The sequence below is a fragment of the Schistocerca americana genome, chromosome 1 (genome assembly GCF_021461395.2).
Source record: "Schistocerca americana isolate TAMUIC-IGC-003095 chromosome 1, iqSchAmer2.1, whole genome shotgun sequence".
Classification (NCBI taxonomy): domain Eukaryota; kingdom Metazoa; phylum Arthropoda; class Insecta; order Orthoptera; family Acrididae; genus Schistocerca; species Schistocerca americana.
In genome coordinates this window covers 724,419,164-724,442,363 of record NC_060119.1, presented here as the reverse complement: position 1 = coordinate 724,442,363, position 23,200 = coordinate 724,419,164, and the positions used below count along the sequence as shown (strand labels likewise).

Here is a 23,200-nt window from a genome sequence, read left to right as displayed (position 1 = left end):
AGACCAGGAAGAAACACTTACCCCAAATAAACCAAAAGATGAAGGAAACACACTTCAACCAGACAGAAGTGAAAAATGGAACACCCATCTTTGTTGAGGAACACTCAATGATGATCACTTTTGGGAGCAGAGGAGGGGATGGGGGGGAGGGGGGTGACTGATAAAATCTGGGACTTCATTGCAATGAATGGGATGAAATAAACGAATTTTTTTTCTGGAAAAGACTGGCAAATAATGAAATTATTGATAGAGATTATTTAATGTATTCAGAAAGTCAGGAAACATCATTTTGTGCAACATATGCAAACACTTGGGAAGAGCTTGTGGTTGCTAAGGCTGGAATCATCCAGAAGTAATTGCAGCCCACAAGAACAGGTTGAGGCATCAAGAGTGTGGTTTTAGTTTTAAGAACTGAAGCTCAGCTCTGACCAGGATAGATGAAAAATTATTTACAGGACTTGAAAATGAAGTACAATATTAGCGTAATGTGTTACAAGGAGTTATTGCTTTTGTGAAGAAACTCTATTCTTGAGGACTATCATTCTGTGGTGGTGATGAACTGCTTGGAAGTGTTCACAACTGTAACTTTTATATGTGCATGGAACTTATTACTGAATTTGATCCATTTCTTGCTAGCCACATGTCATAATACAATGATTCTGAAAGGGAGAAACACCATACTTGTCTTTTGCTATGTATGAGGAAGTAATCAGAATCTTGTTGAAGAGGATAGTGGAAGAAATAATGGCAGAACCTATTGCAGCTAAATACTTTTCAGTCTTATTGATGGAAATCCTGACATTGCACACAGGCGTCAGTTAAGCTGTGTCTTCCATTTATGTCAATAAACTGGGATTAGCAGAAGAATGATTTGTTGAATTTATATCCAATGCAGAACACGGTGGCCAGTACCTAGCAGATGCAGAACTCCAGTTGGCATGGATTGGATATAAGGAACTGTAAAGGACAGAGTTACAACAATGCACCAAATATGTCAGGTATTTACCCTGGCTTGCAAGCTGGAATTCAAGCTGTCTCTCCTTACATTTGCAACTTCTCCTTCTCTCTCTCTCTCTCTCTCTCTCTCTCTCTCTCTCTCTCTCTCTCTCTCACTCCCTCTTCTATAAGGAACATTTAATTTTTTTCAGTGGTTCTAGTCAGCATTGGAATCATTGGAGTACATTTGCACATTTTTCAATAAGACAACTTGACTGTTAAATCCCTCTTGATAACCCAATTGTCTACTAGAGAAGAAGGTTGAACAAAGATGGCGAGGCAATCATCAGAGCACTGTTGTCAGCCATGGGGAATGTATGTGAAAATTTTTTGTTGGAATATGAAGCTAGATGTATAATGAAGAAATTGTGTAGTTTTGAGACATCTTTTATTAATGTAATTTTGGATTCAATTATAGAAAGATTCAGAGTTGCAAGTAAGCACTTACAAGCAGTAGAAATGAAAACAGCCACTGTTCACAAGTTGTACAGTTCCTTAGTTGGTTTCTTGCAAGAAATGAAAACAGGATATGAAGTTTTCAAGAAAATGGTGCTAAAATTCTACAAAATGAAGTTCATCAGGATAAGAAATGCAATATGTAAAACAAAAAAATCTTTCATGAATCTGAATCAAAAAATGGAAAATCCAGGCTGGACAAGTGCCAGTATTATGAAAAGGACAGACTGCTACTCACCGTATAGTGAAGATGCTGATTCACAAACAGGCACAACAAAAAGATTGCTAAACAATTAAGCTTTCAGCCAAAAGGTCTTCTTCTGGCTTGGACAACATACACACACACACACACACACACACACACACACACACACACACATTCACACAGACAAAGCTCAAGTACACACATGTGCCCACTGTCTCTATCTGTCCTCGGCAACCAGAGACAATGGTCGGGTATGTGAGAGCTGTATTTGCATGAATATGTGTGTGTACGTGGTCTAATTCAGAAGAAGGCCTTTAGGCCAAAAGCTAACTTGTATAGCAGTCTGCTTATTGGGCTTGTCTGCAATTAAACATCTCCACTATTTGATGAATCTGATTCAGACATTGAAGAAGCTAATGAGTCAGATGATATGCAGATATCCTTTATTTTGATTGAAGAATTGGATAAGAGTGTTTCTTCTTTTAAGGGCTTTAGTTAACCATTTAGGTTTTTGTTCTTTTTCTTTTAAGGACTTCAGTGAACCATTTAGGTTTTTGTCAGATGTGAAGAAGCTAACTCCACTTTAAATCCAGGAAGCATCATCATGGGATCTGCAGTTCAGATATTGAGGTCTCAGCATTTATACCTGAATGTTTGCACTTCAAAAGCTACACCTCTGATGTAAAGAACAAAACTGAGTCACACACTCTTCCACAACTGTGCACTGTTATAACTTCAAGCTGAACAAATATATTTCAAGGAAGACGCAATACATGAAAGTCACAGATCAAGTAATGCTAAAAGGTAGCAGCTTAGAAAATGTTTATTCAGATTTGAACAGAGCTCTTGAAATATACTTGAGTACTTCTGCTTCCAATTGTTCAACAGAAAAATTATTTTCTGCTGTAAGATATATAAATAATTATTTAAGAGCACCACAGAAATAGTATCTTCTTAGTTACCTTGGTGTTCTCTGACCTGACAGTGAAAATGGATTATGAAGAAATCATAAACTTGTTTACAAATGACAGGACAAGAAAAAAAACCTTGTTATTTCAATAATCAGTGTTTCGCCCCCTGGTATCTTCCTAAATGTAATATTTGTTGTTTGTATAGTTTATATTTAATTTTAATAAAAGCACGATTATAGTGTTTGCATTTATATCTATTCTATGACACTTTATTAAGTTTTTCTACTTGCAATTTTTATAAAAGCACAATTTTTGGTTTGCAACTCATAGTTAAGTATTACACAAACAAAAAACACATCCACATGTTAGGAAAACTTTAATAAATATCTGTATTTAAAGTTGGGGGAGGGACAGCAGAGAGTTTTTTGCCCAGGGGTGTCAGTAGTATAAAATATGGGTCTGGCTAGTCTCTGACAGCCCTTCCTGTCGTAAGTGTTACTCTTAAATTTGACTGTTGGCAACTTTAATGTCCCCGCACACATGATTTGTAAGGACTTCTCATGTATTACCCTAATATTTTTCCTTCACTACATTCCCCTTTTTGTAATTAAGGAACTATTTAAAAGCTCTTAAGGCTAAAGGTTTAACAGTTTTTGTGTGTCTGTCAACATCCCTTCTTCCACTGTTACTTTCTTTTCATTCAGATTTAATTCAATACTCATATAAAAATAAACATTAAAAATACATATATGTATCACGTACTGTCTGGGAAGAGCTGTGATTGCTGGAAATGTGGAAAAATATTACGTCTTCTCCAGCAATAATATATGAGACTCCATATCCATCTTTATGAGTTGGACCAAATCCACCAGCTGGTGTGATAGCCTTTGGATTTTTCCTTGGATCAACTTTTGCTATCTGGGTGTGAGGTGTTTGCGATGTTGAAAGACGCCATGGTTCTCCAAGTGCTTCATTCAGAAATGGTGAGTCAGTATGAAAATACTTGGATAAGACATAAAGGCAAAATAAATGACGATCTATGCCCTTTCCACACATGGAATCTTTAAAACCTTTAGTGTGGACAGTACATGCTCTCTGCAGCTTTGATACCCGCTCCTCAACCTGTAAATTCAAAATGTCAATATGGCAATTAGTTTCTGAAGACAGAGAGACAATGTCAAAAATATCTTAGTCATGAAAAAAATATACAGTGCATTACAATCTACTGGTAAAGATATTGCTCCATTTGCTACCTTTATGCTCTTTAAATACCAGTAACTAATTTTTTTACATAACCTTTCAATTATATCCAACTAAACATGCAATGCATATGCCAAGTACACCCAATAATGCCAAATTACTATTTGTACAATATATTATGTAACTTTATTATTCATGTTGCAATTTTTAAACTGCTAACTCTAATGGTATATTTAGGTTTGTGTAAAGCCTTGTTAATTAAGAGAAATCAGTAAATTAAGTTGTCCCATTATCATGTAATCATCAAAATACTGTGAATTAAAAACACTTTATTCACTCAAAGACCTAAATCAGTAGACAGACTCAGTAGACTAAAGGACCTAACTCAGTAAACAGTAGACAGAGCTGTCTAATTTCCTTCTTTCCCATAACTAGTTTATCTTTTCCAAAAATTCATTAATTTAAGAAAAATCCATAATTAGTTTTGCCTAACCAAAAATACTTTCATCATTTAAGCCCTTCAATTTGTTTAATTCCCATGGTTTATGCTTTACTTTTGTAACCCTAATTTTCCTGAATCAGTTAAAGAATTTTTTATCTAAATATGGCACAAATTAACAATCGGACCAAATTAAGAAAATTATGACGCTGGAAATTTTATATGGAAATAGGTAATCCACCAATAGATGTAAAGTGTATCAATCAAATAGAACAATGAACTTCCTAATTATCTATCATATAGTTAAACCAAATTGTTGGACTCATTATATCAACACCATTACTAAATATGATCCTTATGGTGTTATAAAATGAAATATAGTTACTAAATTCAGATAATATTCGTACACCAGTCTTTAAATACCACTTCAGACAGGGAATCCCCAGTATGGGTCTAGCTAGTACACTGCTAACATCTCTCTGTCAGGAGCCACGATTGTGCATAAAAGTTTACCATTTACTGTTTCTATGTTGAAATATGCAGGCAGAATTTTTTGAACTAACATTTCAGTGTCACTCATTTCAAAAGTTCCTAATTATTTATGTATCATCGGACATATATGAGCTTGAGTGCTCTTCAGTGTTGTTTCCTCCTTGTCAGCTTTTGTGTGAGAAACAATTACGCACACAGTCAATGGCTCATGAACTTTGAAGAAAGGGTGATAATATGGACATTGTTATGTGTAAAGTCAATGGACACTCAATCTGTCATCTGCGAAAGAGATATGAAGACAGGCATTAGTAACGGACTTGCTCTAATGCTACCACTTCATTATTACACCACTGTGTGATATCAAGATATGAGATAACTTACCTTGGTTTACTAGTAACATTGGTTTGACAGAAACTGGAATGATGGACTGATCAGAACAGACAAGAATGATAAACAACATACTGCTAATTATAAAAAATTTGTCATCACTTAGTGGTGATTTAAGTCAGAATAAATATGCCAATAGGTTAACATAAAACACACGGTGTTGCATCTATCATTTCTCAACTTAATTAAACAGTTTTCAGAAAGAGACCACAAGTTTAAAGATGCTGTGAAGGAAGAATAGTCTACAACCAAGTATGTATCTTACAACAGTCCATTTGAGTCCCAGGTCACATTTACCCAATGGGCAACATCTGGTAAGGAATCCAGCTGAGGGTTATTAGTGAAGACCTAGATGGTATCCATACTAGTGGGAGGCAGCCCACACTCAATGAATATACCCATGATAGAAATAATTGCATTTGTATGTGCTACAGGCAGTTATGAACAATGTCCTTAATGCAGGTGCTTTGAGGTAAGTCTGGGAGGAATGAAGAGTAAACCTCTACAGGAAGTCTAGGGTGTATCTCAAAAGGCCGCTGGAAGATGTATGTCTACTCTTGGGAGTTCCTATGACTGTACTGGTTCCATTTACATCAGGAAGGCCGAGTGGGGAATTCCAATGACTGAGCACCTCAGGATCTCCATATATCTCAACCTAGGCTTGTTGGATAGGTCATCCCAAGCCAGCTGTAGAAGAAACAGACTCAGAAGAGGAACTTAGCAAATCCGTACATAGTAATAAGGCTCCAGGTGAAGATAACATCCCTGCTGAAATCATAAAACAATGCAGAAACTGCTTTGCTTTAGCATCTGCGTGTAATTTGCCTGTCTTGGGAAGATGATTACATTTCACAGAACACACTCTTTAAAATCAGAATCAAAAGCGTAGTAAGTGCAACAGCTATCAAGGGATTTTACTCCTTTGTACAATTCATTTTGAAGCTCTTGTACGCTCTTGTCTCTAGCACCTATCCAGAGCTATATGCAGATGTGTACATGAACTCTCTTTGTAAGCCTCAGAATTGTCACAAATAATATAGATATCTTTTTAATGCAGTCATTTATGTTCTAAAGACTTTTGAATAAGTCAGAAGTAGGTTTCATAAGACTGGATGTCCTCCTAATCCTCTGAAGTAACCAAAAAGTGTTAACCCTGCAGTATGACAGAGTTTGAAGGAGAATTCTAAAATCCTGTGCTGATTTGACAGAATCACTCATAAACTATTTTTGTAATTACTCACTGACTTGAGAATATTTGCTGACATACTTAAATTGGTATAGTAACAGGCACCTATAAAACACAAAATAAGAAGACCATATTTTATTACAATTTCACCCCTCCCACTCTTTTAAAAACTTTTTCAGAAGGTGTCCAATGATAGAATTCTAACTCATTTCACTAAGCAGAACTTGTTAACTGCCTAATAGTTTGGCTTCCAAGAAGGTTTTGTCACTGAGAAATCAATAGAAGATCTCATGAATGCAGCCCCAGTAGAGCTAATCAAAACAAAACAATACAAAAATATCCTATTTGCATACTTTGTGCCCTTTCCAAAGCCTTTGAGTGTATGTATTAGAATATTCTAGCAAAGTATAGTCTTATGGCATTAATGGCAGTGCTTGCAGGATGAAGTTTTACATTTGGAACAGTAAGCAGAGGGTCTCATCAACAGACTGTCTCACCGACGTGAAACTGACTTACAGTAGCAGATTCATACTAGGTCCACTCTTGTTCTTAACCCATTAAATTATCTTCCCAAAATTTTAAAATATGTTCTGAGAATGGTAATCTTTGCTAATGACACAAGCATACAAATCAAGAATCCAAAATAAGCCGTAACAGAAAACACAGATGACAGCTGAACTGATCTACAGCTGCTTCACAGCAAACAGTTTAAGTTTTTATCTCACAAAGATGCACATTGTGCAACTGTGACAAACAAAAGTTACCTACTATACCAGTATTACACATTAGTATGTGTTTGTGTACCAATAGTACACATTGGTGGTCAAACACTAAATCAAACACTCTGTGTAAAGCTCCTTGGGGTCCAACTGGATAATAATAAAAAAAAGTCTATCCAAGGCACAGATAAACTAATCAAGAAACTTAGTTCAGCATGTTCAAGAAGTACCTAAAATTATGTAAAACGAAAACAAGGGACCTGGGTTATTTTGCACGTTTTCACTCCCTGTTATCTTATGGATATACCTTCTTGGGCAGTGCACTTAAAGTAAATAATATCATCATTCATCAGTAGTGTGCAGTAATAATATGAGTAAAGTGGATGACTGTACATCTTGCAAAAGCCTTTTTTTGGATCTTGGAATTCAAGCACTTGATTCTCAATACATTTACTCCTTAATGGTTTTTGCTGCTAACGATAAAAACCAGTTTCAGCTGAACTGTGATCTACACAATCACCAAACAAGATGCAAAAACAATTTTCCTGTAGGCTTTTCCTCAGTGTGTACTCTGGTGCAAAAGTTCCAAACAACCTTCTCTCCAACATAAAGCAAGAAATTGCGGATTTCAAAATAAATTAAAAACATACACCCTTTCTTTACAAAAATCTGTTAATCTAGGTTCAGGAAGCAAAAAACTAACTGACATTTAGTGGTGTTCTAGTGTTCACATAAATAATAAATTGAGAAATTGCTTAGTATCTAGGAGTCACTGACATCGATACTTTTCAAAGTGTATGCCTAACGCAAGCAAGTTTTAAATAGCTGCCCACTGTTTTCTTCTTCATAGCTTCAGAATAAATTATAAAAGGAATTATGCACCATGATTCAACATGCTATTGTCTTGTATGAAGACTGGTACTCACACTGATTGATGTAAGTATACTGTCATCATATTGTGACACCCTGAAATAATTTAAGAAATAATCTTGTCAAGTTAAATCAAGTAAAAGCTATTAGTGCATCCTACCCTGTCAGTAATATAGGCATTGAAGTTTTTTTCAGGAATTTGATTCTTGCATACATGACCAAAGAACCTGCATTATACAGACTGAGATCTGATTCGAGACTAAAATTAACAATTCACTGGTATTTTGATTGTAATTTACACAGTCAATACTATTTTGCATTTTTAAGTTTAGCATTCAGTCTTAGTTTCTCTTTTGTCAAAGAAAAGAACCACTTATTAACTGTGCCTCTAACATTTTTATGTGACCTCTGTCTGTCATGTTCATCATCAATACTAAACAAATATATAAAATGTAAGGAATGTAGTAATGTCCTATACAAAGGATTCTACATTTACATAAGTACAGAACTATTTTCTGTTATTAATATAATAGAGGGAAACATTCCACGTGGGAAAAATATATCAAAATATGCCATTGTAAGCAAGTTAATATTAGCCTGTCAATACGATCATCAGGTTACTTTCCATTAGGAAAGTGGATGCACTCAGAAACTGTTATGTGATCTATAAATGATAGAGCAAAGCAATTAGTCATCCATTTCTTTCCTTTTTTTTCCCCGGTTTTATTATGCACACCCAGATTTCAGCTAGTGCCTAGCTATTACCTTTTTAATTTATAAATACTTGAGAAAAATTACTTGGAATAAGTGTAAATGGCATTAAGAGTTGTAGTCCAGAATGAAATTTTCACTGTGGAGTGCGTGCTGGTATGAAACTTCCTAGCAGGTTAAAACTGTGTGCCAGACCAAGGCAAAAACTTAGGACCCTTGCCTTTGGTGGTCATGTGCTCTACCAACTAAGCTACCCAAGTATGACTCAGGACCAGTCCTCACAACTTTACTTCCACCAGTATCTCATCTCCTACCTTCCAAACTTCACAGAAGCTCTCCTGCAAAACTTTCAGAGTTAAAATTTCATTTTGGAAACATCACTTAGGTTGTGGCTGAGCTAAGTCTCCGCAGTGTCCTTTCTTCCATGAGGGCTAGTCTTGCAAGTTTTGCAGTAGAGCTTCTGTGAAGTTCGGAAGGTAAGAGATGAAGTATTGGTAGAATTAAACTGCAAGGAAGGGTTGTGAGTTGTGCTCGGGTAGCTCAGTCAGTAGAACACTTGTCCAGCAAAGGCAAAGGTCCTAAGTTCAAGTCTCAGTCTGGCACATGGTCTTAATCTTCCAGGCAGTTTCAAGTGTTATAGTGATGCTTTATTATTATTGCTACATACAGGTTAAGATTCTATAATTGCCTTATGTTCTGTTCACATATATCTTCTCTCATTCCACTTCCTGAAGGTGCTCCTTCCTGACAGGATCAACAGAATACAATAAACGTATGAGTGAATGAATGAAGGGATGAAATGTATGATACTATTATCTTATTCCATGAGATTATGTCCTAACAAAAAAGCAGAATAAGTCTTTCCTGTGAAGTGTGATATCGAACAAAGCTGCATGCTGTCTCCTATGTTTTTTGATATATTCTTCCCCTTACTCTGAAGCATTCTTTTAGAAACTGTGGTAAAGGGATTTTGCAATGCTGTATGTCTTAAATCAAAAACTAAAGTGACTATAGTACTTGTAAATGAACATCTTGTAAGCTAATTGTGCTGTTTTGGCAGTCCACACTTTACTACAGCTCTATCATGTGATTAACTGCCTATCAAATGACTGCAGAGAGTTTGATCTTGCTATCAGCACAAAGAAAAGAAACATAATGATGAAAGACACAGACCTGCATCCACTCATACTTAGCCATTAACATCCATTCTCTAAAGACAGTGCTACTCAGTTTCACATATTTAGTATCCACAATGAATGTGGAGGCCACCACCAGTACGGCAAAAAAAAAAAAAAAAAAAAAAAAAAAAACAGCTGCTATGACCAGACTCAGGAAAAGTGTCTGCAGCAATAGTTTACTAATGGAAAATGTGAGCTTTGAGTATGCTGTACCTATGTTATAAGTCCACTTCTCTAATGCAATTTTGACAGACTTTCTGAGGTAACAACAAAGGAAAACAATTTTCATCTCTTCAGTCTCAAGAGAGTTTCCACAGTCTCATGGAGAGACAAAGTCCAAAATATCTATGTTCTGCAGAGAGACATTACACTCAGTCAGTACGGCTTATTCAGTTAGCAACAGCTTTGATGGCCGAGATGCGGATCTTGTGCTCTGCTGAATGGAGAACATTTTGAAAGCACATGGTCAGTCTGAAGACTTCTCTTTAACTTCACTCCCTTATACATGAAATGTGTCTATGAGTGATTTCGGAAAAAAAAAACCAGCATATTTCTGGGAATGTATTGAAAACATCAGGGGTGCGTGGCAGCTGTCTTTGGGACATGGAATTAAGACAACAGAGGACAAACTGGAAAAAAGAAAAGAACTCTACACACTGAGAGAAGGTGAAAAAAATGAGCTACTTAAGAGCTACGTCAGTCAAACTTCCACGAAACTATATCTATCTGAACTGCACAAGGGACTGTACTTTAGAGTTGGCCCAATTAGTTACTACTGAAAATGTAGTAATTCATTCACTGTGCTATGACACCATTCTCTGGTGTTCCAATGTCTACATTCATATTACTGTACACTTAGACAATAAGTTATATCTTACAGTGTGTAGGAGAAGTGGTAACATGCCAATTAGTAGAATATCTCCATTATTTTCATTTAATGTGTACAGACATCAACACACAGTGTAATAATCTATGCATGTGGTGAGTGCATTACACTATATCTTCTGAAGAAATTATTTTATTTTAGTGCATGATAAAATTCAGTGTTATTACAAAGATCATAGCCTAATTATGCAGCTCATGAATCTGTCTAATTCATCACTGCAGCCACGCAGTCTGAGGTGCCTTGTGCCTTGCCACAGTTGAGCTCCAATCTTTGAACTGCACTGTAGTTTGTATTACTGAGCACTGGTGTAGAGACACAGAAATCCAACATATAGTATTATCACTGTATGAAAGGGTAAACTCTTACTGCAGAACTACTTCAAGGGGTGGAGGATCATGCATTTATATCAGAAAAGGAACACAGTTCAAATCAAGACATGACCTCAGTACAGTAAGTGAAGACAAACACTTTGAAATATCAGCTATTGAATTAACAGGGCTTGATATCACCCAGAAGTTAATCATTTTGTGTGTGTATAGATCTCCCAGTGGTAGCATGGACAATTTTTTCAATAAATTAACAGAAATTCTAGATAAAGTCTCAAGTACAAAGGTCAACATAATTCTGTGTGGGGACATCAACATCAACACTAATATCATAAATGAATCCAGCAGCACCTTCATAAACATCCTTCAAAATTTGGCATGTAACTATTGGTCAATAGTGCAACAAGGGTTACTACAATTACTGCATCAGTAATTGACCATATGACCACAAATATGGACAGGAAAAATGCGATGTAGCTGTAAAAGATCTTGCACCATCAGACCATCTCTGTCAAATAACAATAGTAAAATCAGGCATTGAATCATTCCCTAAACTACAAGCCTACAAACGACATCTATAAGAAATCAAAATAAAAGATTTTTCAAAAGAACTAGAAAACAAAGGTGGGATAAAGTATATAAGGAAATAAATGTGAATATGAAATTTTCTAAATTCTCCACATTGTTTAAAATGAACTTTGAAAAGGCATTTCCAAAAGTGTGCATGTCTGTATCAACATCTCAAAAAAACAGATGGATAACAGCAGGTATTAAGAATTCCTCCCAAACACTTAAACACTTCAGTTCCATGAAAAAGATTCACAATGATCCAGAATTCTTAAATTTCTATCATAAACACAAAAAGATCTATAGGAAAATGCTGATTGCTCCAAAAAGGTCAAATAATGACAAAATAACATATAATGCAGAGAATAAAAGCAAACCAGTGTGGGATGTTATAAAAAAGAAATGGGGGGAGGCAAACAAACGCAGAATAACATACTGCTAAGGGAGGGGGTTAAGGAAATAAATGATCCACAACACTTAACAAACTATGTTAATGGGTATTTTTCAAGTATTGCAGAGAAGTTACAGCAAAAATTCCCAAAACAAATATAATACTTGTAAATAATGTTGCACTAAATACAATGATGTTACTTCAAACCACAGAGAATGAAGTGAATAAAACTGTTAAAAAACTAAAAAATAAGAAGTTAGTAGGCTTAGATGAAGTACCAATGTGTGTACTGAAACATCGCATAGGGATTATACAAGGCCCATTAACAAATATAATACATGAATTCTTCACATCAGGGACATTTCCAGAGCAGTTAAAACAGGCAAGAGTTGTACCTTTGCTTAAGAAAGGTAATGCAAGACATAGAAAATTACCAGCCCATTTCCCTGCTGTCAAAATTCTCAAAAATAATAGAAGCAATTATGAAAGACAGATTAATGAATTACCTGAATAAATACAATCTTTTAAGCGAATCACAGTTTAGTTTCCGAAGTGGCAAAAATGCGAAGTCAGCCATAGTAGAATTCACAAAAGTTGTACTTGATGCTCTTGATAAAGATGAGTGTGTCACAGACATATTTTTGGATCTTTCTAAGGCATTTGATACAGTCAACCACAAGATGCTACTAAATAAATTAGAAGCATTAGGAATAAGAGGGGTAGCTTATGACTGGTTTCGATCATACCTAGCAGACAGGGTACAAAGAGTAGAGACAACACATATTTCAAATAGATCTAAACATTTAGTTAAACACTTATCAGAACCAAAATACATTAATATAGGGGTTCTGCAAGGTGGCATATCAGGACCAATTCTATCCTGATACACATGAATGACTTTCCCAGTATTGTTACTCATGGTGAAAAAATTCTCTTCACTGATGACAGCAATGTTACAGTCACTGAAAAAACAAGAGAACTCCTTGCAAAGAAACCAAATGAAACTCTCAAGGAAGTTTATGATTGGTCAATAAGCAATAAAGTGACACTGAACATAAAGAAAACTAATGCCATGAATTTCAGTTTGAAGAGGAAAAATGACAATCATAAATTAAATATAGATGGCACCTCTATAGACTGTGCAACTAATGCACAATTTCTAGGGATGAATATTGATTCTCGATTGAAGTGGTGTCAACACGCAAAGGTACTTGCAAACAGAATATCATCAGCATGTTATGCCCTTAGAATCCTATCATCAGTGTGTAACATGCAGTGTCTTTTAGTTACATATGATTCATATGTGCACTCAATTCTTAGCTAAGGCATTCTTTTTTGGGTAACAAACACATAAAATACGAACACAATTTTCAGGAAAAGAGCCATAAGAATAATAACCAAAAATAGTAGTTGAGCTCATTGTAAAGATCTGTTCAAAACACTGGGGATTTTAACTGCTCCATGTGAATACATTTACCAGTCAGTTGTACACATAAAAAATAACATTGGTATATACTGCACAAACAGCTCTGTCCATGACCATGCAACAAGAGATAGACTCAACTTACATTTACCGAGAAAAAAGAAACATAAGACTCAAAACAGTGTTTTCTACCAAGGAATAAAACTGTACAATAAATTACCAAAAGAGATTAAAGAAATTGCAAAAATACACTTGTTTAAACAGGCAGCTCAAAGTGCCTGTTGTGCAATATATTCTATACATTGCAGGATTACTTAGACAAAACAGAGTAGGGGTTTTATAAAAAAAATGTTACATAAATAAGTAATAATAATAATAGTAATGATTATAAAACATCCAACATTCCACATAACACCTTCACATTATGTTTTTTCCTTCTTTTTTCCTTTCTAGAAATACTTACCCCCCCAGCTTTGTATAGCACAATACTAACATCTCTTCCTCTTCCTGAGCTCAACATCTTGCTCATTATGGAGGGATGCTGACTCAGTTTTTCAAGATAGCAAATGGGAAGTTGCAGTACAGAAAATGGTCCAGAGATCACCAGTGTGTGTGTGTGTGTGTGTGTGTGTGTGTGTGTGTGTGTGTGTAGTGAGTGAAGTGTTATGAAACAATGTGTGTATAGTGTGTGCAGTGACTGATAGTGGGATATTAGTGAACAGTGTGGCATTACATTATTTAATAAGTTATTTGTAAAAAAAGTATTGTACACCAGGAGTAAATCTAATGATTGTCTCTAATTAGAAGTCTGTAAATATATGTGTATATGAATTAGCTAATTTTAAATTGGTCTAAACTTGTAAATACTTTCACATGTCCTATATCCTTGTAAAAAGAGATCTACAGATGTTTAAAGCTACTACTACTACTATTAAGTAGTGTGTGAACCTAGGGACTGATGACCTCATCAGTTTAGTCCCATAGGAATTCACCACTCATTTCCATCACTGCAGTTAGCACAAATGGTTGAAAGATAAACATGGGTATTTTTTTGGCTGAAGTTACATAGCAACATGTTTTCATATGTGATGACACTGATGCAAGCTGTTGCCAATAGAAGAGTGTAACAACACATCAATAGAAGAGTGTACCTACAAATTTCAGTCCTCACAAAGGTTAAATTGAATAGTTTGCACGTATGGATTGTTCCAAATGCATCAAGAAAGGTATGTTTTGTGTTAAGTTTAATTGCTGGCAACATGAAAAGTGAGAGAAAGTGAATTTAAAACTCATAAAAGATGATTCACCACGGTCATAATCATGTTTTTTCACATATTGAAATGTTGGAACTTCTAAGGACAGTGAACTCAAGAGAAGAAATTAATAAATTGCTTCACAATGACATTGAAACACTGAAAAGAGAAATTTCAACACTAAAACAAGTAAACAGTAAACAAATTAAATGGTATTTGCACATGTGTGATAAAATGAAAAATATTACAGAGAACTCCATGAGTGGAATAGCAAGTGATAAATACAAATGTGCTAAATGGTTACTTATAGCAAAAAGGCCAAACAAGTAGGTGATACAGAAAAGGAGATGACAGAAACAATTTTAATAGGTTATTCTATGTTAAAACAAATTACTGCCCAGACTATATGACTGATGTTCGACCTAGGATTCTATCCTATCAGATGAACAAAAATTTTAAAAATGAGCTAAGTCAGAAAAGCAACACAGCCAAAAATGATAATGAAACTGAAAGGACCTTTGAATAGTGAGATCCACCATTACCAAACAAGGAACAGGAATGACTATCATAGGGATGTGCAGAGAAAATCAAACTATCAGGACAGTGCTGTTTACAAACCAAAAATTCTGTACAGTGCATAGCCAGATAGCATCAAACAATACCAGACAGTAATACATTCAAAAAAGAACTTAAAATCTACTAATAAACAACAGCTTCTGCAGCATTAATGAATAACTGGAATTTTGCTCAAATCTGTAGATCTACTTCATAACTCTCTAAACAAAAATTCATAATTATCAACCATACCTAGATAACACCAAACTTCTTTCATCCATGTATGTATGTAATTATGCACCTAGCTTTTGTGCTGTATGTTACAATGCCTAGTTAACTAAAGTACTGGTATTTAATAGCTTTAGTGAAATCAATCAAGGGGTTTCACAAGCTTTTTTCTATCTGTATGTACGTAATCAGAATAATGTTTTTGTTATAAAGATGTGTTGATGCCAATGATAAGATTTTGTACATGATGTAAATATGTAATATTTTATACTGTTCTGTGCTTTGACAAGTCCAATAACATGAATATGATAATATGGGCACTATATACATAAATAGATAATTACAAAAGTGTTTTAATCCACGTGGGTACAAATTCTATCCACATCAACAGTGAGGAAGAAATCACAAGTAAGACATGAAATCTGCCTAGATTGATAAAATCTGTTTACACAACCTCCAGGCTGGTAATTAGCAGCATTACAAAACAGTAGTAAGTGTCATTAGCGAACACTGTGAAAGGTATGGGGCAGTATTCAAAGACCCAAAGAAATTTCTGAATGACAAATGTCTGGGGAAAACTGTACTATATCTCAATAGGTTAGGCTCTATGATCTTCATTAAAAATTTTAGAGACTTGCATAAAATCCTAAAAAGTAATGGAAACTGATATAATTCAGATAGGGGTGATAAATCAAATACAAACACTGAAAATAAAAAGTATAAATATCAAAGGAAGCACTCACATCAATTCACAGTCAACAACAGACATGTTCTTTGCAGCACAACTAGCATATATAAATATTCTAATATCGATGAACTCAAAATTCTACTCTGAGGATGCATAAATATCAAAATAATCTGCCTGAACAACAGTTAACAAAAGATTCTATAAAAGTTTTAAACACTGTTAACAGTTTTGAGGTAGCTATCAGCTTTTGTACAAGAAATACTGTAAATCTCATGGGGGCTCCTGAATTTTTGTTGATTCTTTCGAAGTTATGAAGTAAGAGAAAATTTTAATTATTTAAATGAAGAGAGTGTGTTTGAGGGTTACTCTATGGAGTTAACTGATCTGAATACAGTGATAGCAACCTATAGAATTCCTGGATGTGCTGTAACAGAAGTGTTCTTATCTAAATTCCAATGAATGTTAGAAAAACTTCAGGAAGAAAGTAAGGAAAAAAGTTGAGATCACAGCAGGCTTCAACTTAAATGTGTTTGTTGAAAGCAGTGACTTGGTTCAAATAACATGTTTCTTGTTAACTGCTTTCTCTAGCAACTTCAGCAGTACTCAAGAATATCACAAGCATGTCAGTGACCTGTGTTGATAATATTATTAAAAACTATCAGTTTGAAAATCCACATAAGTACTGCTTAGAACTAGATATTTCATATCAATCAAGCCTGTTTATTGAGCTCCCGAAAGCAGATAAAGAAAAGCATCCAAAACATTCACCAAAAGTAAAATAGACTTTTCTGCAAAACTAAATTTTGTAACCCAGCCATTATGGCACTACAGTCCCAGCAACAGAAACTATGACAAGCTGTTAAATTGTTTTGTACACATATTCAATGAATATTTTCTTGCCAGAAATTGGCATAAGAATCTAATCAGTAAACTTAAGTGCATTACACTAGGAATGAAAATCTCCAGTGCTGGAAACAGACAGCTCTACAATGAGCTGAAATCAAACAGAAATCCTTATTTTGTTATGAAGCTATAAAGCTGTATTCAGGAAAGCCATGCTGAAAACTATAACAAGTATTAATCTGTGTAGCTGTATGTCTGAAATGTATATAAAATAACATAAGCATTTGCAGTTCTTCTGATAATGTTCTTATCGTAAAACATGACACATCTCCTATACAATAAATCAAATTATATGAAAACTGTTTGTAATGAGATGAATAAATCACATTTCACATTTGAGAAATGAACTGTGTGGAATTTAAAACTTTTGTTGCATATCTGCAGTAGGCCTACTAGTGTTTCCTCTGTCACAATGCACTGTTAGCTTACAGGTAATAATTGCCCAAGATTATACAGTATAGATATAGACATAATCATGAGAGACAAGGTCCTTGCTCTATAATGCATTGTGGGTCAGATTCCAGCCGATAAATCACAAGTTTTGAACATTCAAGTCATGAGTTACATGTAGAATTGTTAGATCAACATTAAACCTCAGTACTGTTGTTGGTAACCAAATATTATATTAATTAAGAATTAAATTTGGTGGGAAAAATGCATAGAAAGTGATTTCACCAGTATTGAAATTTCTCTGGTAAGTTTGTCATATCTAGATTATGCAATGTCACCAGTTATTCAACCGTACATATCATATACCATAGTGCTTGTCCACATATTTGTGACCTAAAAGCTGTCCATTACATGGAACTCTGTTTGAAACACTTATTTATGTTTACTATCTACTTCTACTACCTGTTTCAAGTCCATAATAAAATAAACTTATAATACTTTAAACTGTTAAGTATTTACCTTGTTTATTCAACTATAAAACTGACTCATTTCATAAAACTGTAAATGTTGATACTGTATGTAATAGAAAATTCATGTGAGAAAACTGGAGACAAGATTGTTGACCAGTACCTATCTACAGGAGCAAAATTGCGTTACTTCCAATATAAACGTACAAAATTACAGATAACTGTCCTAGCCTTCACAACTATTAGCACTTTCACTAGAGGCGAAAGAGAGACGGACTGTGAAAGTTTAAACAGGAGGGGCAGGTCACTCAGACCCCTAGATGAAAGGAGCCCACCTGTTGAGAGTAAAAGGAGAGGCAAAGATTTAGCACAGTTTTCTTTTTTTTAATACTGTTACATCAATAGCATTTGAATTTCACTCAGTGAAGGTAAATACTGCCCAGTCATTCAATTTCCTCATGGCTTTAAATTATAACATTGTGCAGTTAAAGTAGTTCTCAAGATGAATTTAACTTACAGAGGAATTAGGATTCATCATTGATTTCACCCATTCTACTGATTCAGTTGTGCATGAGCGAACAGTCTCAGTTCGACCCTTCAGGTACAGCCGTGTCATTGATGCTTCATAAGTAAGAGTAAATTTCCCAATGTCCTGCAAGAAAAATATTCTAATTAATTTTTATTGTCAGCAACTGTTTCTTATATATTACATTTATGTAATTATTGTTAAAGTTAACCAGAAATAAAAATACAAACATGATAGAAATGCAGTTATAATTATTTTCTCTTAGTTGATGGTTTTTTAATTATTTTATTCTCTGTATACGCTACAATACATCAGACCTCAATTGAAACAGAGCTGTCATCTAAAAAGAATTTATAATGATTGTGATAATTTCACATTCCAAGTATGAAATTCATGCTGCAATTCATTATACACTAGTGTAAGCAAACGTTAAAATTTGATTAGTTCCCTGTGCAACTGAGAATAAGTGTCAGTCACTGGAATGACATTCCAGATAATCACCATAAAAGACAAAAATTCAGCTTCACACAGCAGGCAAACTTATTTTTGCACATGGAAGGATCACTTCACATCACATTTTTAAGTACACACTATTAATGCTGACATTTTCTGTGAGATTTGGCTAATCAAAACAAAGTATGCAGTGCAGTTTGGAGATACTATTTAATGCTCTCAAAATTCTTACCCCATAAGAACTATTTGAATTCTGGCACCTTCTTCATTTCAAAAGACTTTTACTTGTTTGTGAAGCTGGGAAAGTAGGGCTTTTACACAGGACATCACAGTTCACAAATCAATGTTAGAGTGATTGAGCAGGTAAGTAAAACATTTCTGCAGTACTGGAATATGAAACATACTCTGGCTTATGATGCATGTCAATAACAGTAGTGATATGTAGAAAAATAGCTTAAGGTACATTCTAAATATGCAAGGAGGAACCGAAAAGCTCCTGGAATAATTCTGACCTCGAAAAAACTTGCATAGTACACATTTTTCTTGCTAGGATTGTGTCACAGAACTCTTTGCAAGTTCAGTCCTGCTTCTAGCCTTGGCCAGGAATATTTTGTCAGTTCATAGTGAATTGTTTTCGTCACAACTGTTTTGCTCTCCTTGTTTTATCTTTTATGATGGAGTGTATAAGTAAGAATGCTTGGCTGTGAAATTTTGCTTCCTGCTCAGGGAAACTGCCACAAAAACAGCTTATAAAGATGATGTTATGTATAAGTGCTTTTCTTGTCAACTGCTCAAACAAATGAAAACTCCAAGAACCCGTGTGAAACTGTGCTTGAAGACCAATGACGGCTCACTTGACACAAGGGAAAGTTAACTAGATTGTCTTAGCTTCCAAAGTTTTAACAGATGATTTGAGAGTGAGAAGGGCCACTGTCAGATTTGTGCCTTGGATTCTGACCAACCAACACAATGAATGTCAGGTTGAAGCAGGCTATATTTTGAAAGAACAGCTCCAAACTACCCCAGAATTTTTTTCAAGATCATAATTAGTGACAATTTATGGTGCTATTGTTTTACTATGAAACCAAGCAATGGAATCTATTCTCCTGAGATTTCAGAAGTGCACTGAAGATGACAGTGAACTTCTTAATCACAAATTCATTTAAATTTATTGATAAGTGTTGAAATTGTGTTATAAATAGTTCTACATTTGTAACCTAATAAATAATGCATGAAATAAAAAATAAAATCAGTTCATAATAAATAACTACAGAGGTTTCTCTTGCAAAATATTTGAAACAGATCATGGTCATTTCTGTGATCACAATTGACCTTTCCTTATGGAACACACACCATATAGACAATAAATAAACAAAGATAACTACTACTTTAGATTAATTATTTAGCTGGTGTTAGCAATGCAGCACTTATCATACCCTGTAATAAGCCAACTGGATGGCCATTTGAATAAATGCATCAGGGCTGAGACGGCATTCCTTTATAAAACCTTTTCCATATGCATCATGCACAAGAAGATGCATATCCAGGTCACTGATAAGTTCACTGACAACCTGTTGAAATGACAAAAGTATCAACATATTTCTGCTAATAAAGTAAACAACATAAGTGATTTGAATAATCTATACTCACTTTATATGAGGTGTCAATGGCCTCAATACAATCTGGTTTCAAATCCCATTGCAGCCTAATTGGTGCTGGAGGTGTCACTTCTGGAGTACCATAAGCATGCCCATCAGCAGTATAACTGTGAGAAATAATTCTTTATCATTTTTTAGTATTAGCGATATAATAATGTCACATTTTCTGTCCCTTGCCAACAAAGCAAAATGTATAGGTGAAAAATCCAGAATTACATTCAATATACATACAAAGACAGTAGTCTCCTAGCCTTTCAGCTAATATATGTGTGTGTATAAGACAAAAACAATGGAAGGAGTGAGGGTAACAATTCACAATATAGTTGAGACATGTGGTGGCCAACATGCACATAAACAAGACTGAAACCATTTCTAAGCTTGTGAAAGACATATTTTCCTGAAGCTAACCGAGTAACCAGTGTTGTAACCTGCTGAAGATGAGCGGTTACCTTGATTAATGAGAGGAACAAGGAGAGGGACAGAGGAGAGATAGGATGATTGCTGGTAGGGAGAAGTAGAAAACAAACTGGACTGTGGCACTACTGAGCTCACCCTGTCATAGCCAGTAGAAGTTGCAAGTGACATTATAAAGTGGAGGAGTGGGTTGGGAGAGGTGGGTGGATACAGGACAGGGGAAGTGGGAGAGATTACAAAAATAACACTGTGGTTGTAGATTGATGGAGTGAAGAGGAAGACATGACAGGGGTGGAGGTGGTTTTGGAACTGGGGCCAACTGAGGTTGAACCCAGGAGGATTGCAGTATAGAAGGATGTGTTGTAAGGATAATTCCTATCTATATACATCATTCAGAGAAGATGAAGTTGTAAAAGGGGTAGGGAGGGGGTATAACTGGCTTCTGTTACTAAGCAGGCACTTGGAAGGCACGGAAGTTGACCTCAACAGCATGTTCTGCCACTGGGTGATTGTCTTTACTTTTTACCATAGTTTGGTAGTGAATACTCATTCAGGTGGACAGCTGGTAAGTAGCATATCCACAAAAAAGGCTATACACAACTTACAGCAGAGTTGGTATATGGCATGACTGCTTCCACAGGTGGAACAGCCTTTGGCAGAGTACGACCTGCTCATAACAGGACTGGAATAGAATGTGCTCAGAGTGCATAGGACAGTCCTGCAGCTAGGCCTTCCACAGGGATATGACCTTTGTGGCAAGGAATCAGAAGTAGGGGTAGCATAAGAATGGACTAGGAAATTTCATAGACTGCGTGGATATCATAATACCTTTTTGGGAGATACAAGAAGAACCTGAAAGATTCTTCATTTTAGGGTATGAGGTAAGGTAGTAGAAGCCCTGGTGGAGGATGTAGTTAAGTTGTTACCATCCAGAGTGTTACTGGGTAATGGACATTCTGCTCACTTATAGCTGATCCATAGGGATAGTTGGAAAATTAGAGACATTTGTGGAGATGGTGATCTGTTTATGGACAATGTTTGCAAAGCCTTTAGCAAGACTTCATTGTACTGAGCTGGGAGCTACTCATCAGTGCAGATGTACATTCACAGATGGCTAGACTATGCAGGAGAGACTTTTTAGTGTGAGTGGGATGGCAGCTATTTAAGTGGCCGTGCTGTTCATGGTTGGTAGGCTTTATTGGGATAGAAGTTTTCACAGATACATCAGAGCATTTAGGTTCATGTTCACGAATATGATGTGCTAAATTGGAAAGGGACAGATGAAACAAATAGAAGAGGAGATGTTAAGGTCACGGAGGTTTAGGATAAAGTGTCCCAGACCTGGAGACACATTGTGAAGATATCATCAATTAACCTGGATCAGCAGAGCAGTTTAGGATCTTGGGTGGCTAGAAAGGCTTTCTTTAGACAGTCCACAAATCTGTAGGCACATCAGGTTGCCATGCAATAATGAGGTGTTCTCTGTAACAATGATTTAAATGAAATATACTGAGCTCAAGTTACAGAGCATTAAACTGTTTGAAAAATAATTTTAAATTCATTTCCAACTTCTGTACATGGATTAAATTTCAGTCAAATAGAAACAAAATATTTTTGTTTCGTAATGTAGTAAGCATAGCCTTTTATGGCTTTGTTTGTAAATCTTCCCATTGCTGCAGAAGCAGTTGCAAGTAATCAATCATTTGTATAAGGCATGAATTGGTGGTATGGAGGCAAGAGGTGTTAGGTGAGGTAGTGCTCAGTGGCAGCAAGGCCATGAGTATATGAGGTATCAGTGCACTGGGAGCTTGTGTCATCAGTGACAAGCAAGTATCTGGATGGTTTGGGAGGGAGGGGGGGGGGGGGGTGCAGATGAAGTAAATGGATTATGGTGTCCTGTATATAGGAACTTATGCTGCAGGCAGTGGGTTGGACTTGTTGATGATGTAAACCCATGATTCTTTCTCTGATAGTGCAGTAATCATCTACAATGGTGCATTCATGATGGTTAGGTTTATGGATTTTAGGAAAAGAGATGAAGGAGATGGATTCAGGGAAGAGGTTCTAGCATGTTCCTGGGAATCTGAGTAGGGATTGGAGGTTATGCCAGACTTATGGTTTGGGATAACTGTGGTAGGGCTTATACATGGCAGAGTCAGACTCTCGCCAGGCACCACCTGTCAGGTAATCACTGCAGTTCTTCACAACATTGGTTGAACCTTTATTTGTATGGAGTATTATTCTCTTCCCCCTCTTCCCTCCCTCCAAACCAGTTTCTCTGAGTTATGTAGATGGGATTTGTCCTTATAATGATCTTTCATA

General features: G+C 35.6%; 1 protein-coding gene across 1 annotated transcript in view; it reads right to left on the bottom strand.

The window, feature by feature from the left end:
* The window catches only part of LOC124610430 (carnitine O-palmitoyltransferase 1, liver isoform-like), a 202,861-nt gene that overhangs the window by 2,716 nt on the left and 176,945 nt on the right, over positions 1-23,200 (bottom strand). Inside the window, exons 12-15 of the mRNA XM_047140158.1 lie at positions 20,457-20,571; positions 20,243-20,377; positions 18,345-18,479; positions 3,331-3,690 (exon numbers count right to left, since the gene is read on the bottom strand). Of these exons, the coding sequence (XP_046996114.1) occupies positions 3,331-3,690; positions 18,345-18,479; positions 20,243-20,377; positions 20,457-20,571 (745 nt within the window). The remainder of the gene's footprint in view (positions 1-3,330; positions 3,691-18,344; positions 18,480-20,242; positions 20,378-20,456; positions 20,572-23,200) is intronic.